The sequence below is a fragment of the Sander lucioperca genome, chromosome 8 (assembly GCF_008315115.2).
Source record: "Sander lucioperca isolate FBNREF2018 chromosome 8, SLUC_FBN_1.2, whole genome shotgun sequence".
NCBI classification, from domain to species: domain Eukaryota; kingdom Metazoa; phylum Chordata; class Actinopteri; order Perciformes; family Percidae; genus Sander; species Sander lucioperca.
In genome coordinates this window covers 42,271,583-42,294,910 of record NC_050180.1, presented here as the reverse complement: position 1 = coordinate 42,294,910, position 23,328 = coordinate 42,271,583, and the positions used below count along the sequence as shown (strand labels likewise).

The 23,328-nt window shown below is 41.5% G+C and overlaps 1 protein-coding gene across 1 annotated transcript in view; it reads left to right on the top strand.

Moving 5' to 3' along the window:
* Nucleotides 1–23,328, top strand: part of ttn.2 (titin, tandem duplicate 2) — a 363,393-nt gene that overhangs the window by 176,496 nt on the left and 163,569 nt on the right. Inside the window, exons 76-89 of the mRNA XM_036004140.1 lie at nt 568–694; nt 2,544–2,810; nt 2,942–3,208; nt 3,547–3,810; nt 6,484–6,623; nt 6,872–6,998; nt 7,375–7,641; nt 7,794–8,060; nt 8,947–9,213; nt 10,337–10,476; nt 11,415–11,541; nt 14,678–14,820; nt 21,910–22,033; nt 22,680–22,946. Of these exons, the coding sequence (XP_035860033.1) occupies nt 568–694; nt 2,544–2,810; nt 2,942–3,208; nt 3,547–3,810; nt 6,484–6,623; nt 6,872–6,998; nt 7,375–7,641; nt 7,794–8,060; nt 8,947–9,213; nt 10,337–10,476; nt 11,415–11,541; nt 14,678–14,820; nt 21,910–22,033; nt 22,680–22,946 (2,794 nt within the window). The remainder of the gene's footprint in view (nt 1–567; nt 695–2,543; nt 2,811–2,941; nt 3,209–3,546; nt 3,811–6,483; nt 6,624–6,871; nt 6,999–7,374; nt 7,642–7,793; nt 8,061–8,946; nt 9,214–10,336; nt 10,477–11,414; nt 11,542–14,677; nt 14,821–21,909; nt 22,034–22,679; nt 22,947–23,328) is intronic.

Here is a 23,328-nt window from a genome sequence, read left to right as displayed (position 1 = left end):
AGTCAAGAAATAAATAGTAAGACAATACAATCATAAATAATAGAAAGAAATATACACACGAAAAGTTATTGCACATGGTCCATACGTAAAGGTGTGAATGTGTGTGTGTGCGGGGGGGGGGGGGGGTGCTAGTGAGTGTGTGTGGTAAGAAATAAGTCTTAATTAAGACTTTTTTTTATATATTGAGACTATTTCCAGGAAATATTACAACTTTTTCGAAAATACTAAGACTTTTTTGGTGGAAATATTAAGACTTGCAGATGGTTCTCTCCACAAGACTTAAATTATCTGCATGTACTGTCCATGTGAACTGAGTTACCCCCGGAGTACGTCCAGTCTCAAACACCACTTCAGCATTAAAACCTTGAAAAAAAAATCCCTTTTAAAGTACATTTAGAACAGATTAATTTGCAATGAGTCGCAAGTTAATTATGGACAATCATGCAATTAATTGCGATTAAATATTTGAATCGATTGACAGCCCTAATCCTAATGCATGTATTTCTACATTTCCATGTTCGTGTTCACTACTTTTTATATATTAACGCACTGTAATGTATTCTCCAGATGTGCGACATCCAAATGGAGCGTGGAGTGCGTAAACTCACTCTGAAAAACTGCCAGATGGATCAGGCCGGAGAAGTGTCCTACCAGGCTCTGAACGCCATAACCAGCGCAATGCTCAATGTCAGAGGTAAGAAGAACTCCTGGTATCCGGGATCGGAACTACAATGTACTGGTAAAAATAAAGGCGTAAGGTCCGTGGGCAATACAATAAAGCTTTATGGCAAGTGAGAGCGGACCTTAGATCTTTATTTAATAGGGTTATTGAGTCAAATTCATTATTTGCGCCATTCTTTGAGACTTCATGCAGCCGAGGAAGACAAGGACCCAAGGATCCCAACTATTTCAAATAGTCAAAATGGTGTCCAGTGTTTGTTCTATCTGTTTGTCTGTCTGTCCAATGGAAACCTGTCTGTTGTTCTGTCAGATTCTACATTGTGTGTGTAGTATGTTCACTGTAAGTCTTCCATATTTGTACCGTCTGTGGTTAAATGTTTTATGTTAAATCTATGCACAGTGGCCAGTTTATTAGTTACACCAGCGTTCATGAATGTGTCATTCCACCAGACATTAATAATTACATCGCTTTAGATTTAGCAAAGTTTAAAGAATTTAGTAACTGTTTGATTTAACATTAGCGTACCAGCAGATGGTCTCAAACAGAAGGTAACCCCAGTGAAGAAAGAAAATGGCCTGAAGAGTTAAGATCCTTGTTGCATCCTGATGAAACTGAAGTAAGAATTTGGTGCAAACCGGAGAAGATGATGGACCGGTCCTTTGCCGTTGACGAAACTTTTGGTGAATGTTTCATGAAGAACCCTTGTTACCAGCAAGACTGAGTTCCTTGATGACAGCACTTTAGCCTTCAACAGATGGAGTCCTTAAATGCCATTCTCCAAAGCAGAATGAATGCAATTTGATGGCATTTCAGCTTAAGATGCCCTGCACAACCTCAAGATGTCTGCAATAGGTTTTCTGTAGGATACAGGAGGAACAGCTCCCAGCCTAGCAGCCAATGTTTTCCAGTGACCACTCACGGTATTGCAATGAAAAATCCCCCTGCGGCCCATTTTACCCACATGCTACCATTGTAAAAGAGACATCTGTAAAACAGTTGATAGGACATCTCCAACTGCAAACAAGGTTGCTTATGACTCTTTTTATTATGAATTTTTAATCCATGGACTTTTTTATATTTGAAAAACCTCCCTTGAACCGAGAAAAGCAATTTAAAAACCTGTGACATTGTCACAACAATGTAAAATCTTCGGGCCTGCGGGAGAAACACTACTGCACAGATTCACCGGGTCGCGCATCACGGAAGGAAACCCAGAAGATCAGAAACTTTTTTGGCGAGAAACTCCATTGATAAGACTGATGGATGGACTTTATTTATCCCAAACTGGAACATTTCTGAACTGAATAGGCGCCCTTTTGGGATCCGGTATCCAGTTATTATAATACATCCATGGTAGTCATAACCTGATGCACCAGATGGATTGTTAACACAGAACCATTTGAGAAGTCGTCATTGGAAACTGTTTGCGAAAGGGCAGGCACTTTCAAAAAATACCTGGCAAGTGATTGGATGAACCATTCGTCTATCATGTCCGCCATCGAAGTGGCTGTCACACACCTAAACCACGCCCATAGCTGCCAGTAGCTCCCCACCGGATGCTGATTGGTTCGGTTAGCTGGTAGTTCAGACATAAACGCATTAGGTTGGAGCCAGACAAGATGGATTTTACTGTGATATGTGATATTGCGAGAATCCAGCTGCCGTGCAAGGTAAAGAATGTAATTGTTTCTTCATTTAAATTCCCCCGACATCCCTTTGGTATAAATCTTTAGACCCATAAAGAGGTACTCATCAGGGTGTACATGGTAAACTGGCCTTGGCTGTAGACCGTTGTACTGTTTTTTTGTGTTTTGTTGTTGTGTTGTTGATGTTGTGTACCTATGTCACCTTTTTAATCTAGAAATCGAAATGGACTTTGTTGTCCCGCTGAAGGACGTTTCTGTGCCTGAAAAGAAACAGGCTAAGTTTGAATGCACCATCACGAAGGATGTCTCTAAGGTCATGTGGCATAGAGGCGATGACGTCATCACCCCAGACCAAAAGTATGACATCATCGATGATGGAAAGAAGCATATGCTTATTATAAACTGTTGTGAGTTTGATGACGAAGACGAATATACAATTGCGGTTCTGGGAAAAACTTCAACAGCTAGACTCACAGTGGAGGGTAAGTGCTGGGTCGCCATTACTGGACACAATTAGCAGAACCGTTATTATTATTCTGACTCCAGTCATTGAGTTGGTTGCCGCCTCTTTCAAACTAACTCATATAAATATGCTTTACTAATACAATTATAGGTATCAGGCTCAAATTTATCTCGCCGATAAAGGACCAAACTGTGAAGGAAGGCACAACGGCTCGTTTCGAGCTGGAGCTCTCTCACGAGAACATCCCTGTCACTTGGTACAAGAACGACGTTAAAATTCATCCAAGCAGAACCATGGTCACTCATGTGGACGGAAAGAAGCATGTGCTAGAAATGAAGGAAGTGACTCTCGACGATACTTGTCAAATTAAGGCTGAGGCCAAAGGAATTCCTTCCATGGCCAACCTGACGGTCATAGGTAAACCAAGAATAACCTCCTGTCCTCTTTCTGTCTTCGTTTTCCAGTGTCTGTCCTTCTTCTTCCCCCACAGCTATTTGTACAGTTTTTCCGTGTTTGTGTCTTTGTAGGTCTACACAACGACCTTCGTCAGTTTGTCCGTGTTTGTGTCTTTGTAGGTTCACACAAAAACCTTATTTTGTATTCATAAGACGTTTTCTGTGTTCTGTGTCGTAAGAAATTGTTTCTCTATGTTGTGCATTTGTCTGTTGTCCTGTGTTTGCCTTGAGCCATTTATATATGTTGAATGTGTTGTGTTTGTGCCATGGAGAGTCACCCTAAAATATCCCCTATTCCAGAGGGAGATGCGTACTTCACAGTTAAGCTGCAGGACTATACTGCAGTGGAGAAAGACGAGGTGGTTCTTGATTGCGAGCTCAGCAAAGACGTCGATGTTATGTGGTACCACGATGAGGCCGAGATCAAGACCTCAAAGATGGTGGCCATCAAGGCCGAGGGCAAACGCAGAACCCTCGTCATCAAGAAAGTTGGGGACAAAGACAAAGGACAATACGTATGTGATTGTGGAACAGACAAGACCACAGCGACACTTCACATTGAAGGTAAAATTACAGTCCCCTTCCTGACGAACACCTTTAGCTTCACCCTTCATCTAATCGCACCTCAAGCCCCATCGCTATTTTTGTTGCAGTTTTTTTGCACCTGAAACACTTTTTTGACCTCTTAATTACCTCAGTCATCATGTGTATGTGTTCCTCCTCATCTCCACCCTCCTGAAAAACACTACACGAGTTGTCTGTGAAGGTTCTCAGTCATCCAGGTCATAGTTATCCAAGGAAGGATTGTTTATTAATTTCAAAACAGCAATACAAAAGCAGTTGAAACATGTATGTATAAAACCAAATTTCCTTCTTTTTTTTGGCTTACATACACAAAATAAAATAAACAACAAATCAAAGCAAACCAAAACACAACAACCCCCCACAGTCAGTAATGAGGATTAAATACAAAAATACAGACACATATACAGCATCCAAATTCAGCAAAACATTACAATAGCTAGTCATCCTAACAGAGTAGAGAATAGGACATATTGCCAGGTTTAGGCCAGTCTAGTCTTAGTCAGGAATATGTGAGAAACTAGTATTCTCAAAATGTAGAAAGAATGGGCCCCATACCTTCTAACATTTCCTCCTTGTAGAAAGTCTAATTTGTCCTAATTGAAGGAAATAAAAGACATCCGCCAACCAGCGTGCATGACAAGGGGGGTTCTTACAAGGAAGGTTAAATTCAAAGGCAACTGGCACTTGTTTAAGTTAAAAATGGACAGGTCCAAGGCATTCTTCTTGCAAAAAGTGAAAAAAGTCTTTATTTGGATGGCCTTTTCACATTAAAATGGTAAGTACATTAAAAAATAGAGCTGGGTAACAACCCATGTGTACCCTGAAGAAGGGTTTTGTTGCTACACATGGGTTGTTACCTAGCTTAATTTTTTACAACTTCATTTCAATATGAAATAGCCATCGAAAAAATACCAGACCTGTCCTTTTGTGTTCCTTTCCAAAGAGCACCTTCATGATTAGTTTGAACTTCTGAGAAGTCCAGTCCTTTCCTCTTCTAAATGGACTTGTTTAAGACTTCTTAAAGTCCCCAACGACCATAACGACGGTCATTAAACAACCAGGAGCACTAACGATTGTCAGAACTGAAGAAGTCTCTCGGATGAGAGACTAAACGTCTTCAAGAACCTTAAAGGTGCTGTAGGTAGGATTGTGAAGATCCAGGACTTAGCCAAAAAATGTGAACATCAACAATTTCTCAGTCCCTCTCAGCCCAAAACGGTCTCCTAAGCCTCTCCCCCCACAAGGGAAAATTAATGTGTGTGCCTGAGCAGTGATTGACACGCAGTTAGACACCCCCCCTGGCCCTGATTGGTGCATCTGAACAGAGAGCGGTGGATTTTTGCAAATCTCGCTACAGGCTGTAGGTGGAGCCAGAGGAGCTGGATTTATTTTTAAATGACCTGCTTCATGTAGTCCTACTGGAACATAGGGTCAGTTTCAGCAAATATGACAGAAAGATACTGTTATAAGTCTTACCTACTGCACCTTTAACCAAGTCCAGTTGCCTTTGAATTCAACCTTCCTTGGATACAACAAGAGTTACAGATTTCCATGGAAGCTCTGATATATCTAAGCCTGATTATCACCCTAATTTTAAAGATACCAGTCCTCTCTTGTAGTGTTCTTCCTTCGTAACTTGTGTGTCTTTTGTTCTGTTCTGGTTTTGTTTGTAACTTTGTATGGTCTTAAAGATAGTTTTTCATGGTTAGTTACCATCACAGAACCATCCCTCTTTAAAAAAACAACATTTTATAGAACTGTGGCACCTTAATAATGTAATAGGTCCATATAGAACCAAATGGCTAAAGAGAAGTTCATTTATCCAGACTGATCTCATGAAGTGGCGTATGTATGACGTCAATGATGGCATACGAATTGGCGTGTTATCAAGACGCATACTTGCTTTTTAGCGTGTTTATCAATGCCATTTGGCCTCCATTGACGCACATTACCTTGCGATTGCATGTGAATTGACGCCGTAGCGAGTAGTATGAAAGGGCGAAAATATAGGGAGGTTGGTCGGGGGGGAGGACGGGTCAAACACAGGACTTTCACCCAGGAGACCGGGCATCGTGTCCCGCGTGTGACATTGTCATGTTCCACGTGCGTTGTTTCCTAAACCCAACCCCGTTGTTCTTTTCCTAATCCCAACCCACGTGTCACGTTTCCTAAACCCAACCGTAGCCTCGCGATAACATGCCACGTGGTGTGCATGTTTACACTGTGACGTTGCAGACTGCCGGTCTCTCTGATACAGCATAGACATACATGCGGATAGCTCAAAATGCGTACAGATAACAGGCCACTTGGCTTTAGGAAAGTGGTCTGTATGTTTGTGCGAAAATGCATCCAAATGAATGGACTTTTTTAATTCTACAGCTACAAAACCTTTTTGCACAAGCGCAAAATAACCCTACAACTACAAAATGTTTTACACAAGGACAAAATATTAATGAGAATAATAATAATTATTTGATCCCATTGACGCCAACATTGAGAGCCCATTGGTTGTTAAAGGTGGAACGTTAAAGGAGGTTTCTATAAAGAACCTTCAATTGAGGTTTCTGTATATATGTCTGTTGTCTAAGTGTTTGTGTCTTTATGTCAAGTTTGTTTGAATATTTAAATGTCTTAATGTCTCTTAAACCTCAGCGCGCCACATCAAGGTGGTTCGGCCGACGTACGGCGTCGAGGTGTTTGACGGAGAGACCGCTCGATTTGAAGTTGAGCTGAGCGAGGATGATGTCCATGGTCAATGGAGACTGAACGGAGAAGTCCTCAGTCCATCCGCCGTATGTCTCTTTAATAACCCCTCAGCAGATATTCTCTTACCCGTGGGTCGATTCACTTTCGTTTTCATTAAACCCAGATGTGGCTTATGTTAAGAAAAGATTCACATTTCAAACCATTCACGGTTGAGAAATGTTTGATTTCTCGTTAGCTGAAGAATGAAAGTGAATTGACGCACGGCCTTGCTCTGGTTTTCTTTTGAGTCCTCATTTTTTGTACTGAAATGCTGAAGTCTGTCGGTCGTCTGCAGGATGTTGAGATCGTGGAGGACGGCGCCAAACACACTCTGGTCTTGTACAACTGCAAAGTGCCTCTAACAGGCGAGGTGGCGTTTACCGCCGCAAACGCCAAGTGCTCTGCTAACCTGAAAGTGAAGGGTGAGCTTTCACTTCCTCACTTCTGTACCTTCTTGGTTCACTTGTTGCTTTTAAATCTTATCGTTCTTCAGTTTCTTTGCAAGTTGTCATCTTATTTTGTCGGGTGCTGCAAAATCAAAAATAACCAGAAAATGATGTGGAATTTATAAAATGTAATGATGATTTGTATTCCATGACAAGTGTAGTAAATGCTATTACGTTCTGCATACAAAGAACATTCTTTTGTCTTACGTAGAACTTTCTTTTGGGTAATTTTTCTCAGTGTGGCAAACCACTGACTTTCATCAACTTTACTCAAACGCATCGGAGCCAAAGCTTTTATTCTTGAGCCCCTTTACGCAGCCTTGATATTAACTGTATGTGTCTGAACCAACAGAGCACCCCGTCTCGTTCATTACACCGCTGGCTGACGTGCATGTGTACGAAAAGGACGAAGCAAAGTTTGAGGTGGACATTTCTAGAGAGCCCAAAAGCTTCCGTTGGTTGAAGGGATCTCAGGAGTTGTCAAACGACGATAAGTTTGAACTCCTGGCAGAGGGAAAGAGACACACTCTTGTTGTAAAATCTGCCAGATATGAAGACGAAGCCAAATACATGTTTGAGGCTGAAGATAAACGAACATCTGGGAAGTTGATTATCAAAGGTAAATGGAGTCAGTCCAATTCATTTGGGATATGTATGTATGCCACGTTTTCCTCCCAAAACATGTTGTGTATGTCTGTATGTGTTTATCTACCTGTGTTACAACTCTAGATTTAATTCCCTATGTATGTACATATAATTTGTGTTTGTCAGGTATTCGCCTTGAATTTATCAAGCCGATTAAAGACGTGACAGTGAAGGAACGTGAAACCGCAGAGTTCAGCGTGGAACTCTCTCACGAAAAGATCCCGGTGGTGTGGTACAGAAACGGCGTGCGCCTGCACCCCAGCAAGGTGGTGCACATGTCAGAGGACGGGAAAGTGCACACGCTGGCCTTCAAGGAGGTCACCATCGATGACACGTCCATGATCAAAGTCGAGGCCATGGGCAAGACCGCTGAGGCCATGCTCACCGTGCTCGGTTAGTAGCGTTTCCAGGGCTGAATTCCAGCGGTGGAATGTATGTATGTATGTATGTACAGAGGTATTTACTCTAAGAACTGTATTTAAGTCCAAATTTTGAGGTACTTGTACTTTACTTACTTACTTACTTATTTACTTTACTTCTACTCTGCTACATTTCAGAGAGAAATATTGTACTTTTTACTCACTACATTCATCAGTTACAGCTTTAGTTACTAGTTACTTTACACATTAAGATTACTGCACACAAAACACATGTAGTTTATAAAATCTGATGTTTTTTAAAGTAAACTAGCCAACAATATAACGGCTACAAGTCCAGCTGAGATGATTAGACCATTACACACACAACTGGTTGATCCTTTACACTTTCTACAATGGAGGAGAGACAGAAAGAAAGATAGAAAGAAGGAAAGACAAAGAAGGAAAGTAAGGAGACAGAAAGAAAGGAGAGACAGAAATAAGGAAAGACAGAAAGAAGGAGAGACAAAGAGACAGAAAGAAGGAAAGACAAAAAGGAGAGACACAGAAAGAAGGAAAGACAAAAAGGAGAGAGACAGAAAGAAGGAAAGACAGAAAGACAGAACTGTTTGGATCCTTTACACTTTCTACAATATTTTATTACTTTTAACATTACATTTTCCTGATGATAATTACACACTTTTACTGAAGTAACATTTTCACTGCAGTACTTCAACTTGTAACAGAGTATTTATACAGTGTAGTATTAGTACTTTTACTGCAGTAAAGAATCTGAATACTTCTTCCACCGCTGCTGAATTCCCAGAAATAATCCCGCCTTGGTTTTGATGACTTTTTTGGCCTCGTTTCCTAACTCCCCAATGCTTCTCTGCTTTAACTGCTCATTGCATGTCTCCTTGCAGAGGGCGACCTGTACTTCACAGTGAAGCTGCAGAACTACACCGCTGTCGAGAAAGACGAGGTGATTTTGTCGTGCGAGCTGAGCAAGGCGGCCGCCGACGTCCGCTGGTTCAAAGACGGTAACGAAATCTTTGCCTCCAAGAATGTTCTCTTCCAGTCGGACGGCAGGAAGCGCACGCTGCTGATCAAGAAGGCGGCAAAGAGCAACATGGGAGCGTACACCTGCGACTGTGGCACCGACAAAACCACAGCCGACCTGAACATCGAAGGTAATACCTGCGGCCATCCCCAGACCCCGCTAAGGACGGCAGAATCAGGCCCCGCCCACTCCAGTTCCCCGAAACCCAGCCTCTCTCCGGGCCATCCCATCCTCCATCCTCCATCCTCCGTCCTCCATCTTTATGTCCTGTACTCTAAATGTTTTGTAACGTTTGTGACGTCTTGTCATAATCCAGCCCTGAACATCTGCGTTATAACTGTTTATAGAAACTCTCTTTATGACCTCTGAAGAAACAACGGAGACATGAATCTGTGAATGTCTCTTCACTCAGATGTTCATAAAAGTGTTTGATATACATGTTATAACCCTCACACTTTTTACTAACTTGTTTTTGGATTTCATTCATTATGAATATTTATATTTGGCAGGCGACATTAAAGGTCCTATGGCATGAAAATGTCACTTTATGAGGTTTTTTAACATTAATATGCGTTCCCCCACGTCGCGTTACCACTAAGGTCTATATAAAGAGACCTCAGATACAGTATTAGGGGACCACTAAGGTCTATATAAAGAGACCTCAGATACAGTATTAGGGGACCACTAAGGTCTATATAAAAGAGACTTCAGATACAGTATTAGGGGACCACTAAGGCCTATATAAAAGCATCCAAAAAGCAGCATGTCATAGGATCTTTAAAACATGATCAGTATGTTCTTCACTACTGCTAGTACTTTAGTTCATTTTCAGCAGCTGACAAGAAATACATTTTAAACCAAGATCCTTTCTAGCGAGACCGGCCTGATTGAAAGAACCCATAAATGTCTTTAGAGGCATAACTAACTTGGTTATAATGCTTTATAGGACATTTATGGAGCATGTGTTGACAGTGTAGAGATGTTTTATTGGGTTGGGTTATTGTCAAGAGTGACTCAATGTCTTTAAGCTTTTGCAAACAAACTGTAAGGCGCTCTGAATAAGAGCGTCCGCTTTCTGTCCAAACTGTCCCGTCACGTCTTCGCTGTTTGTCCTCCACTCATCGTCTCTCTCACTCTGTACGACAACAATCAAACTTGACACATTTTCACTTGACTAACGTGTCTGTGGTTTCCCTGAGAGATGTCAGTCAGCCATTTTGCTTTTCCCCTAACGTCATTTTAAACCTCTGCAGAGCGCGACATCAAGGTAGTGCGCCCGCTGTACAGCATAGAGGTCACTGAGACGGAGACGGCCAAGTTTGAGACGGAGATTTCAGAGGAGGACCTTCATGCCACCTGGAAACTGAAGGGAGAGATGATCCACCCGTCTCCTGTAAGATTACACACACGTAAAGATGTCACTGTTTTTATTAGGAAGTGAAACATTGTGGATATAGACTAAAGACGCAGTTACACTCAGAGAGGGGGAAACACCAGAGCAGGGGGAATGAGAGGGGGAAACAGGGGGAATGAGAGGGAGAAACGACAGAGCAGGGGGAATGAGAGGGGGAAACACCAGAGCAGGGGGAATGAGAACGCCAGAGCAGGGGGAATGAGAGGGGGAAACACCAGAGCAGGGGGAATGAGAGGGCGAAACGCCAGAGCAGGGGGAATGAGAGGGGGAAACAGGGGGAATGAGAGGGAGAAACGACAGAGCAGGGGGAATGAGAGGGGGAAACACCAGAGCAGGGGGAATGAGAACGCCAGAGCAGGGGGAATGAGAGGGGGAAACACCAGAGCAGGGGGAATGAGAGGGGGAACGCCAGAGCAGGGGGAATGAGAGGGGGAAACAGGGGGAATGAGAGGGAGAAACGACAGAGCAGGGGGAATGAGAGGGGGAAACACCAGAGCAGGGGGAATGAGAACGCCAGAGCAGGGGGAATGAGAGGGGGAAACACCAGAGCAGGGGGAATGAGAGGGGGAAACGCCAGAGCAGGGGGAATGAGAGGGGGAAACGCCAGAGCAGGGGGAATGAGAGGGGGAAACGCCAGAGCAGGGGGAATGAGAGGGGGAAACGCCAGAGCAGGGGGAATGAGAGGGGGAAACGCCAGAGCAGGGGGAATGAGAGGGGGAAACGCCAGAGCAGGGGGAATGAGAGGGGGGAACACAAGAGCAGGGGGAATGAGAGGGGGAACGCCAGAGCAGGGGGAATGTAGATGTAGCCTGAATTATAGAGAGAGAGAAGTTCTCTTGTCGCCTCGTCTCAGAATGAAGATGAAGAGATGGTTTTGAACGTTTGTATTAATTTGAGCTGTGGTATTTTGTCCTCAGGATGTGGAGATCAAGGAAGAGGGAAGTCGACACATTTTGATCCTCTTCAACTGCAAAATGGGCATGGCCGGAAGTGTGGACTTCTCGGCAGCGAACGCCAAATCCTCCGCTCAGCTCAGGGTCAAAGGTGACAGAAATCACAAACACATACAGTTTGGTAGTCAGCTTCAAATCTGTGAAAACTGTAACCAAACTCTTGAGATTTTTGGTAAAACATGTAACCCAGCATCTAGTAAGTACTGTACATTCACAATTTTCACATTCCAGCGCCGTGAGCCGCTGAAACAGAAATAGAGCCGGAGAGTAAAGATAAGAAAGAGCAGCTCAGCACCAGAGGAAACGTTATCAAGTTATCAAAGAGGATTTATCTTATCAAACCGTGATAGAGGTAGCCTAGAAATGGAAAAACCAAACTCTGGCCGGGCCAATCACATCGTGTATAGAGTCGGTGGGCGGGGCTTATGGCTGCTGCTGCTGGGAACAGAGGTCTTCTGGAAGACTTGGGGTTAAGCACTGAAGTCATTCTTAAAAAACGAAGATGTGTTCGGAGTTTAAAGTTTAATCTATCAACTAGCGTTGCTCTGGTTGGTTGGAGAGCTATCCTATTGCGTGCAGAGGGAATTTGAAAGACAACCGTTGATCCCGCCCCTCGGATTGAGCCCAGCCAATGGGGAGTTCCCAGACCCAACATCTGGATGTGGGGCTGGCTTGTCAGGCTAGGTTAGAGGGAGTTTAAAACTAATTCTGAAACTCGTCTGGTACAATGAGACGTTCTTCTCATCCAGATATGTTCTGTTTAAGCCTCGTGTTGTCTTCCCGTGACCATGAAGTTTCGGGTCAAAATTGAAAATGAACTTTTTTTCCACTTTATTATTGATGCTTTTGACGCTTATTTGAAAACGTTTTGTCACTTTTTTCCAACCCTTTGCTTCATTCATAGTCAATAAACCTAAATTATGTGACATTAAACCTAATTTATGAGTTATAAAAAAGCAGAAACTATGAATGAATTTGACTAATGAAGATGTTGAGTGGATCACCGACTGGTTTATGTCAAAGTTCAATCAGGATTTTGTTTTGAAACCATTTAAAAAATATGTTTTTTAAATGCTATAAAACTAAATAGAACACCCAAAATTCAGTAAAAGTGATCATTCATTTTACCTGTGAAGAACGTTGCATGGGTCCCATACAACCTACATGCATGCATCCAGTTTATTTTGGGGCAATTTGGTTGAAAGAAACCCATATTTCTGATATAAAAAACTTTAAAAACGGGTGAAATTTGACCCTGATGACAACACAAGGGTTAAACTGTTACCCAACGTCAGCTGCAAAAGTAAACTGGTTATATATTTAGTTGTGTCTTTGATATGTTCTACACTCCATCATATAACAGCAGATTAGGGCCTTTCTAGGTAAATAAAAGGGGGGAAAGCTGCAGAGAAAAATGTCCGAATTTCTGAGATTAAAGTCATAATTTGGTGAGAAAAAAAGAATTTTTTGTTTGTTTTTTTGGTTTTTGTCCAGGTAGTTTTTGTTTGTATCTTTGACATTTGCGCCCGTAAGATGTAAAACTATTTTAAAACTCTTATAGTAGAATTATTAAATATTCTACACTGCAACAAAACCTTTATTTTAACAAGTCATTCATACGTAAAAAAAATATGTTGTAAATTAAAATCCGAGCGTCTGGAATGGATGTATTCTTGAGTCTATAAGGTAATGATAATTTAAATTAATAATAAAAAACATAACCTTGTTTGAAATGGGTTTGGCTAAAAGAAATTTTTGGTTTTGTCTAAACTACTAGGTACGTATACTATATTGACTGGGTTAAATAGAATTGCATTACTGAAAAGAGACTAAAATACAATTTTCGTCGACTAAAACTAGACTAATAATAATAATTCTGACTAAAATAAGACTAAAATGCCTTTTAGTCAACTGAAACTTGACTAGACTAAAAAGAGTATGAACGTGACTAAATCTAATAAAAACTAAAATGACAGCTTGACACAAAGACTAGACTAAACTAAAATGAAAACAGGCCGCCAAAAACAACACTAGGTGTCTCTGCAAAATAGTCTCAGGAAGGAACTTGTTTTGGTGGAACATGTGGACGTTCAAAAGTAGTTTTTAGTCGTGCAACAGAAAACTCAGATTGGACAGATAGTCTAGCTAGCTGTCTGGATTTACCCTGCAGAGATCTGAGGAGCAGGTAACCATAGTCCTCACAAATCCACCAGAGGTTAGAACGCCAACACAGAGACACAATTACACTTGGTTCTAGGAATGACTTCCATTTGTACAGGTTTCTTGCTAGAGAACAAAGACTTTATACCTCTAGTGTTAAAGGATCATCTTTAACGATCAACAGTCAGGTATTACATTTCACATCTAATCCTAAAAGCTAGAAAACAGAGTGTGAAACTGTAAACCAGTGGCTGTGATGTGAGCCATATCTCAGCTGTCACCGACCCTTTAAAGACTTTAAAAAAAACGGTGAAATCACTCAGATGGAGATGGAGCTTTTTGTTGTTGCAGTGTACGCAACATGAAATGTAATTCCTTTCAGACGCTTTGTATTGTTGAACAGAAATCGTGTTAGCTGTCAGAGCAGATAGTGACTGACAGCTCAGCCTTTAACTGGCTGTTAAGGGGCTTTAATTCAGGCATGTGAAGAAGCCTGCTGTAAATACTTGTTAATTCAAACTGGCATCCTGTATCTGGGTTTGATGACAGCGTTACGACACGCCAAACCATGATGTTGGCATTTTTCTGCAGCGTGACGTTGGGTAACCCCTGCGAGGAGCTTCCACTTTCTCCTTTTCCAGGAAAACTGCAGCCGGCCGGTGACTGACAGGAGCAGGTTGGCTTCCCCTGCTGGGTTTGGCAGAGGCTGGCTCTCAGCCAATCAGGCCCCTCGGTTATTTTAGAAGACACATGCCTTATCTAGAGCAGGTTAGCAGTGATTGGCAGGGGGCAGGAGGCTACCCCGTCCCTTACTGGTGCCTGCCAGCTTTATAATTTGTGCGGCAGGTCGTATGCTAATGAGCCAGCCCCCCCAGTGCCAAGTCCCAGTGTGGCTGTGTTCAGTTGTCCCGAGGGCGTCCAGCCACCGGCCTTCAGCTCCAACACGCCATGACGATAAGCCACTGAGGATTAGCCGTTTCTCTGCGGGGATTTCTTTGGATTTATTGCACTTTTTTGTTTGTGTTCTGAGGGGGGGGGACTAACCATGTCTTCTCCCCAATCCAAAGCCCGGGTGATCAGCCTGGCGAGGCCTTTGCAGGACGCCACGGTGACCGCCGGGGAGACTGCCACCTTTGAGTGCGAGCTGTCGTATGAAGGCATCGCTGTCGAGTGGTTCCTGGGGGGTACCAAGCTGGAACCAAGCGACAGAGTAAGTCCCAAAAACACACACATCCACCAACGCACTCTTCCTGTTGACATCCACATACTAAAAGCTGTGCAGGGGCTCCGGGAGTCCGGGGCCTCGGGCCGGTTCTGGTCCCACGGTTTTGACCTGATTTCAACAACAATGACACATTTAAGAGACATTAAATGAAGAAAGGAAAGCCAGAAAACCCCTAAAGGAGGGGCTCAGCATGTTGGGTTCCTTTTCCTTTCCTTTCCTTTTACAATTATTCAGCAAACCGTAAAGACAGAGATAAGAAAACATATAGTCTATGAAATGAAAAAGGGACAGAAGAAAGAATACAGAATTTTCCTTTACTTTTTAGTTTAGTTTTGAAGTTACTTTTCAGTGTGTTTGCTAGTTTTATTTTAGTTTTAGTTTGTTTTGTAAGGGCCAGGTATAATGTTTTAGAAATATGTAGCTACATACGCACACAAAATACTTATATAATAAAGATTAATGTTTGGTCTTTGTGCCACTTTAGTGTACGATGTGAAGCGATTACGGCACAGCGCCATCTCTGATTTGCGTTCATTTTGACTTATTTTAAATAGTTTTTTTAACCTGGCAATATAGCTTCAGTTTAGTCTTTCTTTAAGGTTTTGGTTTTTATTTAGTGTCACTTTTCTAAACTCCACTTATTTAGGTTTTAGCTTGAGTTCTGTTTAGGATAATATAAGTGTGTTGTGGGCCGGTGTTTCCCGTCTGCGTTCGTACACGCTGTTCACTTCTCTTCATATAAGGCCCTGCTGCTGCAGCGTTCAGGATTCCAGCTGAGCATACGATCCTGCTTTTGAGATAACGCAGGCAGGGAGGCTTTTCTGCCCTGCAAGCGTTTCTCCGGGGTTATTTTTAACAGCTGCAGGAGGCCGAGACGCAGAGCAGGTGGCAACAGGAGCGATTTGACAGCTTCAGCTTTAAAATCACACCACGTGCCGTAAAAAAGTTTCTGCACTTTTCACGCGGAAATAAGAGTCGCAAAGAGAGCTCGGTGTGAGGCCAGGCCGCTGAAGCATATCCAGTCATAACGCAGGATTAGTTTGATTATGGGATGTAACTGGAGAGCTCTAAAGGTTTCCAAGGAAACACGATCTCTCTCTCGGGGGTTGTGCAAGTGTGATTGACTGTTACACAACATCAACTGTTGCACCAAATCTCCAACTAAAGCCCCAAGCTGTTCTCTGACTGGTTACTCTTTAAATATGAAAGATAAAGTGAGAAAATACATACGTACATATATAGTTTACATACATACATACATACATACATGCATACATATATACATATATACTGTACATACATACACACATACATACATACATACATACATGCATACATATATACATATATACTGTACATACATACATACATACATACATACATACATGCATACATATATACATATATACTGTACATACATACATACATACATACATACATACATACATGCATACATATATACATATATACTGTACATACATACATACATGCATGCATACATATATACATATATACTGTACATACATACATACATACATATATACTGTACATACATACATACATACATACATACATATATATACTGTACATACATAAATACATATATACTGTACATATATACATACATACATATGTACTGTACATACATACATATATATACTGTACATTCATATGTACATATATACTGTACATACATACATATATACATATATATACTATACATACATACATACATACATACATATATACATACAGCCATGCATACTGTACAAACAGGCATACTGTACATACATACATACATATATACAAAAATATATACATTCATTAACAAACAAATAATGAAATAAAAACCTCATCCCTCCCATTCTCCTCCTAACCCGCCAATGAAATATTATCCTGTTTCCTCTGAAAACCTAGACTAAAACAGAACGAAAACGGATTATTTTAAGCAGATTCTTACGAACATGACTTAACTCAATCTATACTGTACATACATACATACATATATAGATTATCACGAACATGACTCGCCCTCCTTCGTTATCTTTCAGTTCAAGAGTTTATAACAACAGAACTAAAGTCATGCAGGTTCAGAGAGCAGATAAAGCTGTTTGTTCAGCCACAGAGGAGAGCAACAAGACGTCCAGTAAACAAAATAAAACAATAAAAAAGCTAAGTTTGTCCCTCCCAACCCCCACACAAACAATCTCAACCAATGGATTACAAAACTACACGAACTCCAGAGCAGCTGAACTGATATGAGATTCAGCTTTCAGCTTTGAAAAAATAAAATACAAAAAGTCTACAGTCTTTTATCAGTTAAAAAGTTGTTCCTTTAACTTGTCTTTGTTGTCATTGACCCATTTTCTAAAAGTTTCTACATCAGAAATTTGGGTTTCTGTCAACCAAATTGTCAAAACAAGTAACGTGTACTTTACAAGTAAAAATATAGATAACACTTTACTTGAAGGTATCGACATAATCAAATCATAACTATGACATGACACTGTCATGAACGTGTCATAAACGTTTTTGACTTCTGTCATTAAGTGTCATTCGGTTTTTGTCGTGACATTGTTTGGGTTGTCTTGATTATGACAAGTTGACATTAATCAAAGTGACATTACCAGAAGTTGTCTTGGTCATGACAAGTTGACATGAAACAGGATGCCATTATGTCAAGTTGTCTTAATAAGGACACTCCAAACAAATGTAATGTCAACTTGTCATGACCAAGACAACTTCTGGTAATGTCACTTTGATTAATGTCAACTTGTCATAATCTAGACAACCCAAACAATGTCAACTTGTCATGACAAGTTGACATTACATTTCTTTTTGTTGTGTCCTTATTATGACAACTTGACATTACCAGAGGATGTCTTTGTCATGACAACTTGACATAATGTTATCCTGTTTAATGTCAACTTGTCATGACAACTTGACATAATGTCATCCTGGTTAATGTCAAGTTGTCGTAATGAGGACACAACAAAGGAAATGTAATGTCAAGTTGTCATGACAAGTTGACATTAATCAAAGTGACATTACCAGAAGTTGTCTTGGTCATGACAACTTGACATTAAAGTAGTTTGGAGTGTCCTTATTAAGACAACTTGACATTAAACAGAATGACATTATGTCAACTTGTCATGACCAAGACAACTTCTAGTAATGTCACTTTGATTAATGTCAAGTTGTCATAACAAAAACCGAATGACACTTAATGACAGAAGTCATAAACGTTTATGACACGTTCATGTCACGATTATGTCGATACCTTCAAGTAAAGTGTTACCCAAAATATATGATCAGTTGACTACTTAATCGAATGTGGGTGTTTTATTCAATATTATAGCATTTGAAAAAATTAAAAAAACGTAAAAAATAGTGCAGAAAGATGCACCACTTGACATTACCTGGCACATATTGTGGAATTTGTTCTGTATGTCTGGATAATAAATAGTGCTAAAAAAATATTAAAAAAAACAATTGATCTAAAAAACTAAACGGAAAAATGAAAAAAAGTTTTAATTTTAAATTTTGACCCAGAAAAACAAAAACGTTGCAGGTCGACGGGAAGACAACACGAGAGTTAACCTCGTATCTCGTGTTCAATTGCTCTTGTGAAGTTCATGTACTTTTACTCCTGTTCCTAGTTGTATATACCTCCTTATTTTATTTTATTCTGTATATACGTCTCTTTCTCTACTCAGTCTGTCTCGTGCTGCGGCAACACCTGAACTTCCCCTCTGGGGATCAATAAAGTAAAATAATAAGATCATATCTTGAAATACATCAAAAATGAAATCCTTTGAGAAACTTTTGGTTACTTGAAGGTATCTACATAAGAGTGACATGACACTGTCATGACTGTGTACCCCTGCAGACCCCTCTGCGTCTACGCCGTAGCCTGACGTCACCTCTCGGAAAATGTAACTAAACGTCACAGCGACGCTTGTAGCGTTGCATTTCCCCCCCGACTCATTTCCTGGTTCTCCTTCTCCATCAACAACATGAAATCAAGGAGAGGGTTAACTTCTCCTGCTCCAGATTTACCACCGTGGTCAGAAAGAACAGAGGAGACACTTTGTTTCTCTCACTATGACTCTAGAGTCGCTACTCACTCTGAAGATAATCACCATCACTCTCTCACTCACTCCACCACCCACACACAGGTTTGTGGTACTATCTTTGTGGGGACCCGTCATTGACATAATGCATTCCCTAGCCCCTTACCCTAACCTTAACCATCACCACTAAATGCCTAACCTTAACCCTTACCCTCACCCTAACCATAACCTAATTCTAACCCTAATCCTAAAACCAAGTCTTAACCCTCAAACAGCCCTTTAAACTTGTGGGGTCCAGCATTTTGGCCCTACAAAGCTGTCGGGACCCCACAAGTATACTGGACTCCCGGTTTTTGGACCCCACGAATGTAGTTAAACAAGAACACACACACACACACACACACACACACACACACACAGACAGACACATGCCGGCTCGACACACACACCAGTGCACAAGTATAAACATCAGGCCACTTACGTAGGCTACGGAGAAAGCTCTGCGTGGAGCCGCCACAGGACCGTAAAAAGGCTGTTAGGGGTAGGGTTCATGTGTCATGACACTCTTATGTAGATACCTTCAAGTATAGTGTTACCGAAACTTTCCTACCTTTTATTTTAATCCGTTGCAATCCTAATTTACTTCCTACACTCAGAAGCATTAACATTTAATTATCTATAACTGGTTAGAAATTGGCAAAAACAAGAAACTTTTTTCTACTGTATTGGTGAGCTTAACATGTATTGACGGGTTGTACTAGTCTGGCTATCACCAGACTAATGCTCAATCTTTTTAAGATTGAGCATTAGTCTGGGGAGTCTGCAGGAAATAGTCACAGATCGGATTCAAACCCTGGACCTCTGCGTCAAGGCATAAACCTCTCAGTATATGTGCGCCTGCTCTACCCACTGATCCAACCCGGCCACACCCAAACAGACTTTTTAAACTCGTCAGCATTGAAAAGTATTCTGCTGAAAGTACTTCACACTCTCTCTCTGAGAGAGACAAGATCATTATTAAATAAAATGTACGCTAAAAGACCGTAAAAAGAACTTCTAGTGGTTAATCTGTAAAGCAGAAATAATCTTGGTTCAAGAGATAAGATGATAGAGATAATTGTAATGGTTTCTCAGACATGATCAACACCATATGTTTAATTCCTCTTGGCCGAGTTCTGTTTCGGTGGCTCTGTGTGAAATACAGTCTGTGGACGTGTGTTAAAATCAGCCCTCGGGTGTCAAAGGTCGAAATATTTAAATCGGGGGAAGGAAAGCAGCTGCCTGCGTTCGTTTGAGCTGTCAGGGCTCAGCTGACGGATCCTGCATGTGCTGCAGACCTGAGACCCAAAAACTTCACTCTCAATTCAGCTCGGAGTCTCGTAATCCTCGCAGACAACGTTAATATCCCTCGTGTTGTCGTCCCGTCGACCTGCAACTTTGGGTTTTTCTGGGTCGAAATTTCAACATTTTGTTGTTGTTTTTCTACACTTTTCTCGACGTTTTTGTCGATTTTTTTCCAATTTTTTATCACTTTTTGATCAAGTTTTTTTGTCACCTTTGGCGATGTTTTTGATGTTTTTTTTGTCACTTTTTTCAGCGTTTTTGTAGCTTTTTCCAACATTTGTCACTTTTTTCGTTGTTCTGATATAGAAAGTTTTTGTAAACGGCGAGGACAACGGGAGGGTTAAGTCCTGCGTGTACGCTGTAGACCTTGCAGGCACACTTGAGGGAAACACATCCCCCAAAATCTCTCTCCAAAAAAGACTCTGTGTTGTCTCAACATCACAGAAAATGATCATTCATTGATCATAAAACACTGTGGACCCGAAAATAAACATAAATTCCCAAACCAAAAGACAAATAGTATAAGAATTTTTTTTTAGACTCTCTGGATTAAAAAGTTCACTTACCTTCATTTTCCTTTTATTCTTTGCAAGTTTAGATCTCATTTAGGATCTTAAAATGAACTGTTCTGATTTTGAGGGATCAAGCAAATACAAACTTATTTTTCTTTGAATATTTAGTTAAGGTCTTTATGAATACTAATGCTCACTCTGGCTCCTTCTCTGTGTCTCTGGAAACCTTGCAAACAATATTGAGTCTTGAGTGAACGCTGTAGATCTGGCAGGTACACTATAGGGAATAAATAGGGAATAAATGCCCCAAATCTCTGACTTTGTGTTGACTCATTGTTCAGGGAAGGACAATATAAGGTTCTTACTTTTGTCTGATGAACTGAAACTCATCCGCTTGAAACTCTATACACTTTACACTACTTTATTTGGAATAATCAACTGGTTTTAAACTTTTTTTTTCAGACTGATTTCATGAAATGGCTTATGCCAATTCGTATGCCATTATTGGCGTGTTATCAAGACGCATACTCGCTTTTTAGCATGTTTATCAATGCCGTTTGGCCTCCATTGACTTACATTACCTTGCGTGTGAATTTACACCGTAGCGAGTAGTATGAAAGAGCGAAAATCCACGTAGGGAGGTTGGTCGGGGTGGAGGATGACACAGGACTTTCACCTAGGATTGTGTCCCGCGTGTCACGTTTCCTAAACTCAACCGTCATTTTCTTCTCACGATAACACGCCAAGTATGTATGTTTACGGCCGCTGTATAGAGCGTAGACATGCACGCGGATAGCTCAAAATGCGTACAGATAACACACCACTTGGCTTAAGAAAGTGGGCGTGTATGTTTATGCAAAGTCATGATATCATGTTGTCTTTTTAATGTAATATGAAGCAATGCACGAAGTTAAGGATCTCCCGTTGACCTGGGGAGAATAAAAATAGTAGGGCCGGACTCAAATAAAGAAATATTTAGTTGACTAACACTCGACTACACAACTCTGTAAAACTGAGTTTCTCCACAAAGAATCATGCAAAAGCAAAAATAGCATCAAAAACATCCAAAAAAGTCACAAAGTGACAAAAACGTTAAAAAACATGACTGTTGCTCTGCAGACGGTGACTCTGACTCTGTTGAACAGGTGGTGTTGAAGTCGGAGGCTAAAGTCCACAGCCTGACTCTGAGGGACGTCAAGCTGAACGAAGCCGGACAAATTAAACTGGTCGCCAAAGACTTCCAGACCGAGGCCAACCTCATCGTCAAAGGTAAGATCTTTTCTGACAAGACGACCGCGTCCGAATCTTCCAACCAAAGAGCTTTGTATCAAGTTAAAAAGGCCAGAGCAGGGGGAATGAGAGGGGGAAACACCAGAGCAGGGGGAATGAGAGGGGGAAACACCAGAGCAGGGGGAATGAGAGGGAGAAACGCCAGAGCAGGGGTAATGAGAGGGGGAAACGCCAGAGCAGGGGGAATGACAGGGGGAAACGCCAGAGCAGGGGGAATGAGAGGGGGAAACACCAGAGCAGGGGGAATGAGAGGGAGAAACGCCAGAGCAGGGGGAATGAGAGGGGGAAACGCCAGAGCAGGGGGAATGACAGGGGGAAACGCCAGAGCAGGGGGAATGAGAGGGGGAAACACCAGAGCAGGGGGAATGAGAGGGGGAAACACCAGAGCAGGGGGAATGAGAGGGGGAAACGCCAGAGCAGGGGGAATGAGAGGGGGAAACGCCAGAGCAGGGGGAATGAGAGGGGGAAACGCCAGAGCAGGGGGAATGAGAGGGGGGGAAACGCCAGAGCAGGGGGAATGAGAGGGGGAAATGCAGCAGAAGATATTTCTTTTTAAACCAAACGTAGCGGTGTAAAAGTATCCAAACAACAACCATCCTGTGTGTTTTTTTGTGTGTGCGTTCAGAACCAGCGGTGGATTTCACGAAGCCTCTGGAGGACCAGACGGTAGAGGAGGAAGCGACCGCCACACTCGAGTGCGAAGTTTCCAGAGAGAACGCAGAGGTGCGATGGTTCAGGGACGGACAGGACATCAGGAAGACCAAAAAGTACGAGATGATCATCGACGGCCGCAAGAGAGCGCTGATCATCCACAACTGCACTCTGGACGACTCCAAGACGTACGCTTGTGACGCCAAAGGCTTCAAAACCTCCTGCTTCCTCAACGTTGAACGTGAGTACAGCCGAGGACGTTATAATGGCTTTCTGTTTTTCTCAGGGTGGCTTTTTTTGGTTGTCGCTGTTGTTGTGTGTTTTTGTCTTGGAACAATGGATACTCAAACTTGCACGTATAAAACAAGGCAAAAATTAGGGGTGTGCAAAAAAAATAATCAATTCACGATTCAAGCTCTACCGATTCAAAATCAACTCATATTTTTTAATTAATTATTTTTAATTATTATTATTTATTTATTTATTTATTCTTTTTTTTATTGTATATCTCCTGCAATTAAATGGGAACAGTAACGGCATTTACATACTGTGAATTTGATGACTGTGATTTTTTTAATTGAGAATCGTTTTTGAATCGAAAATCGATTTTTGAATCGAATCTT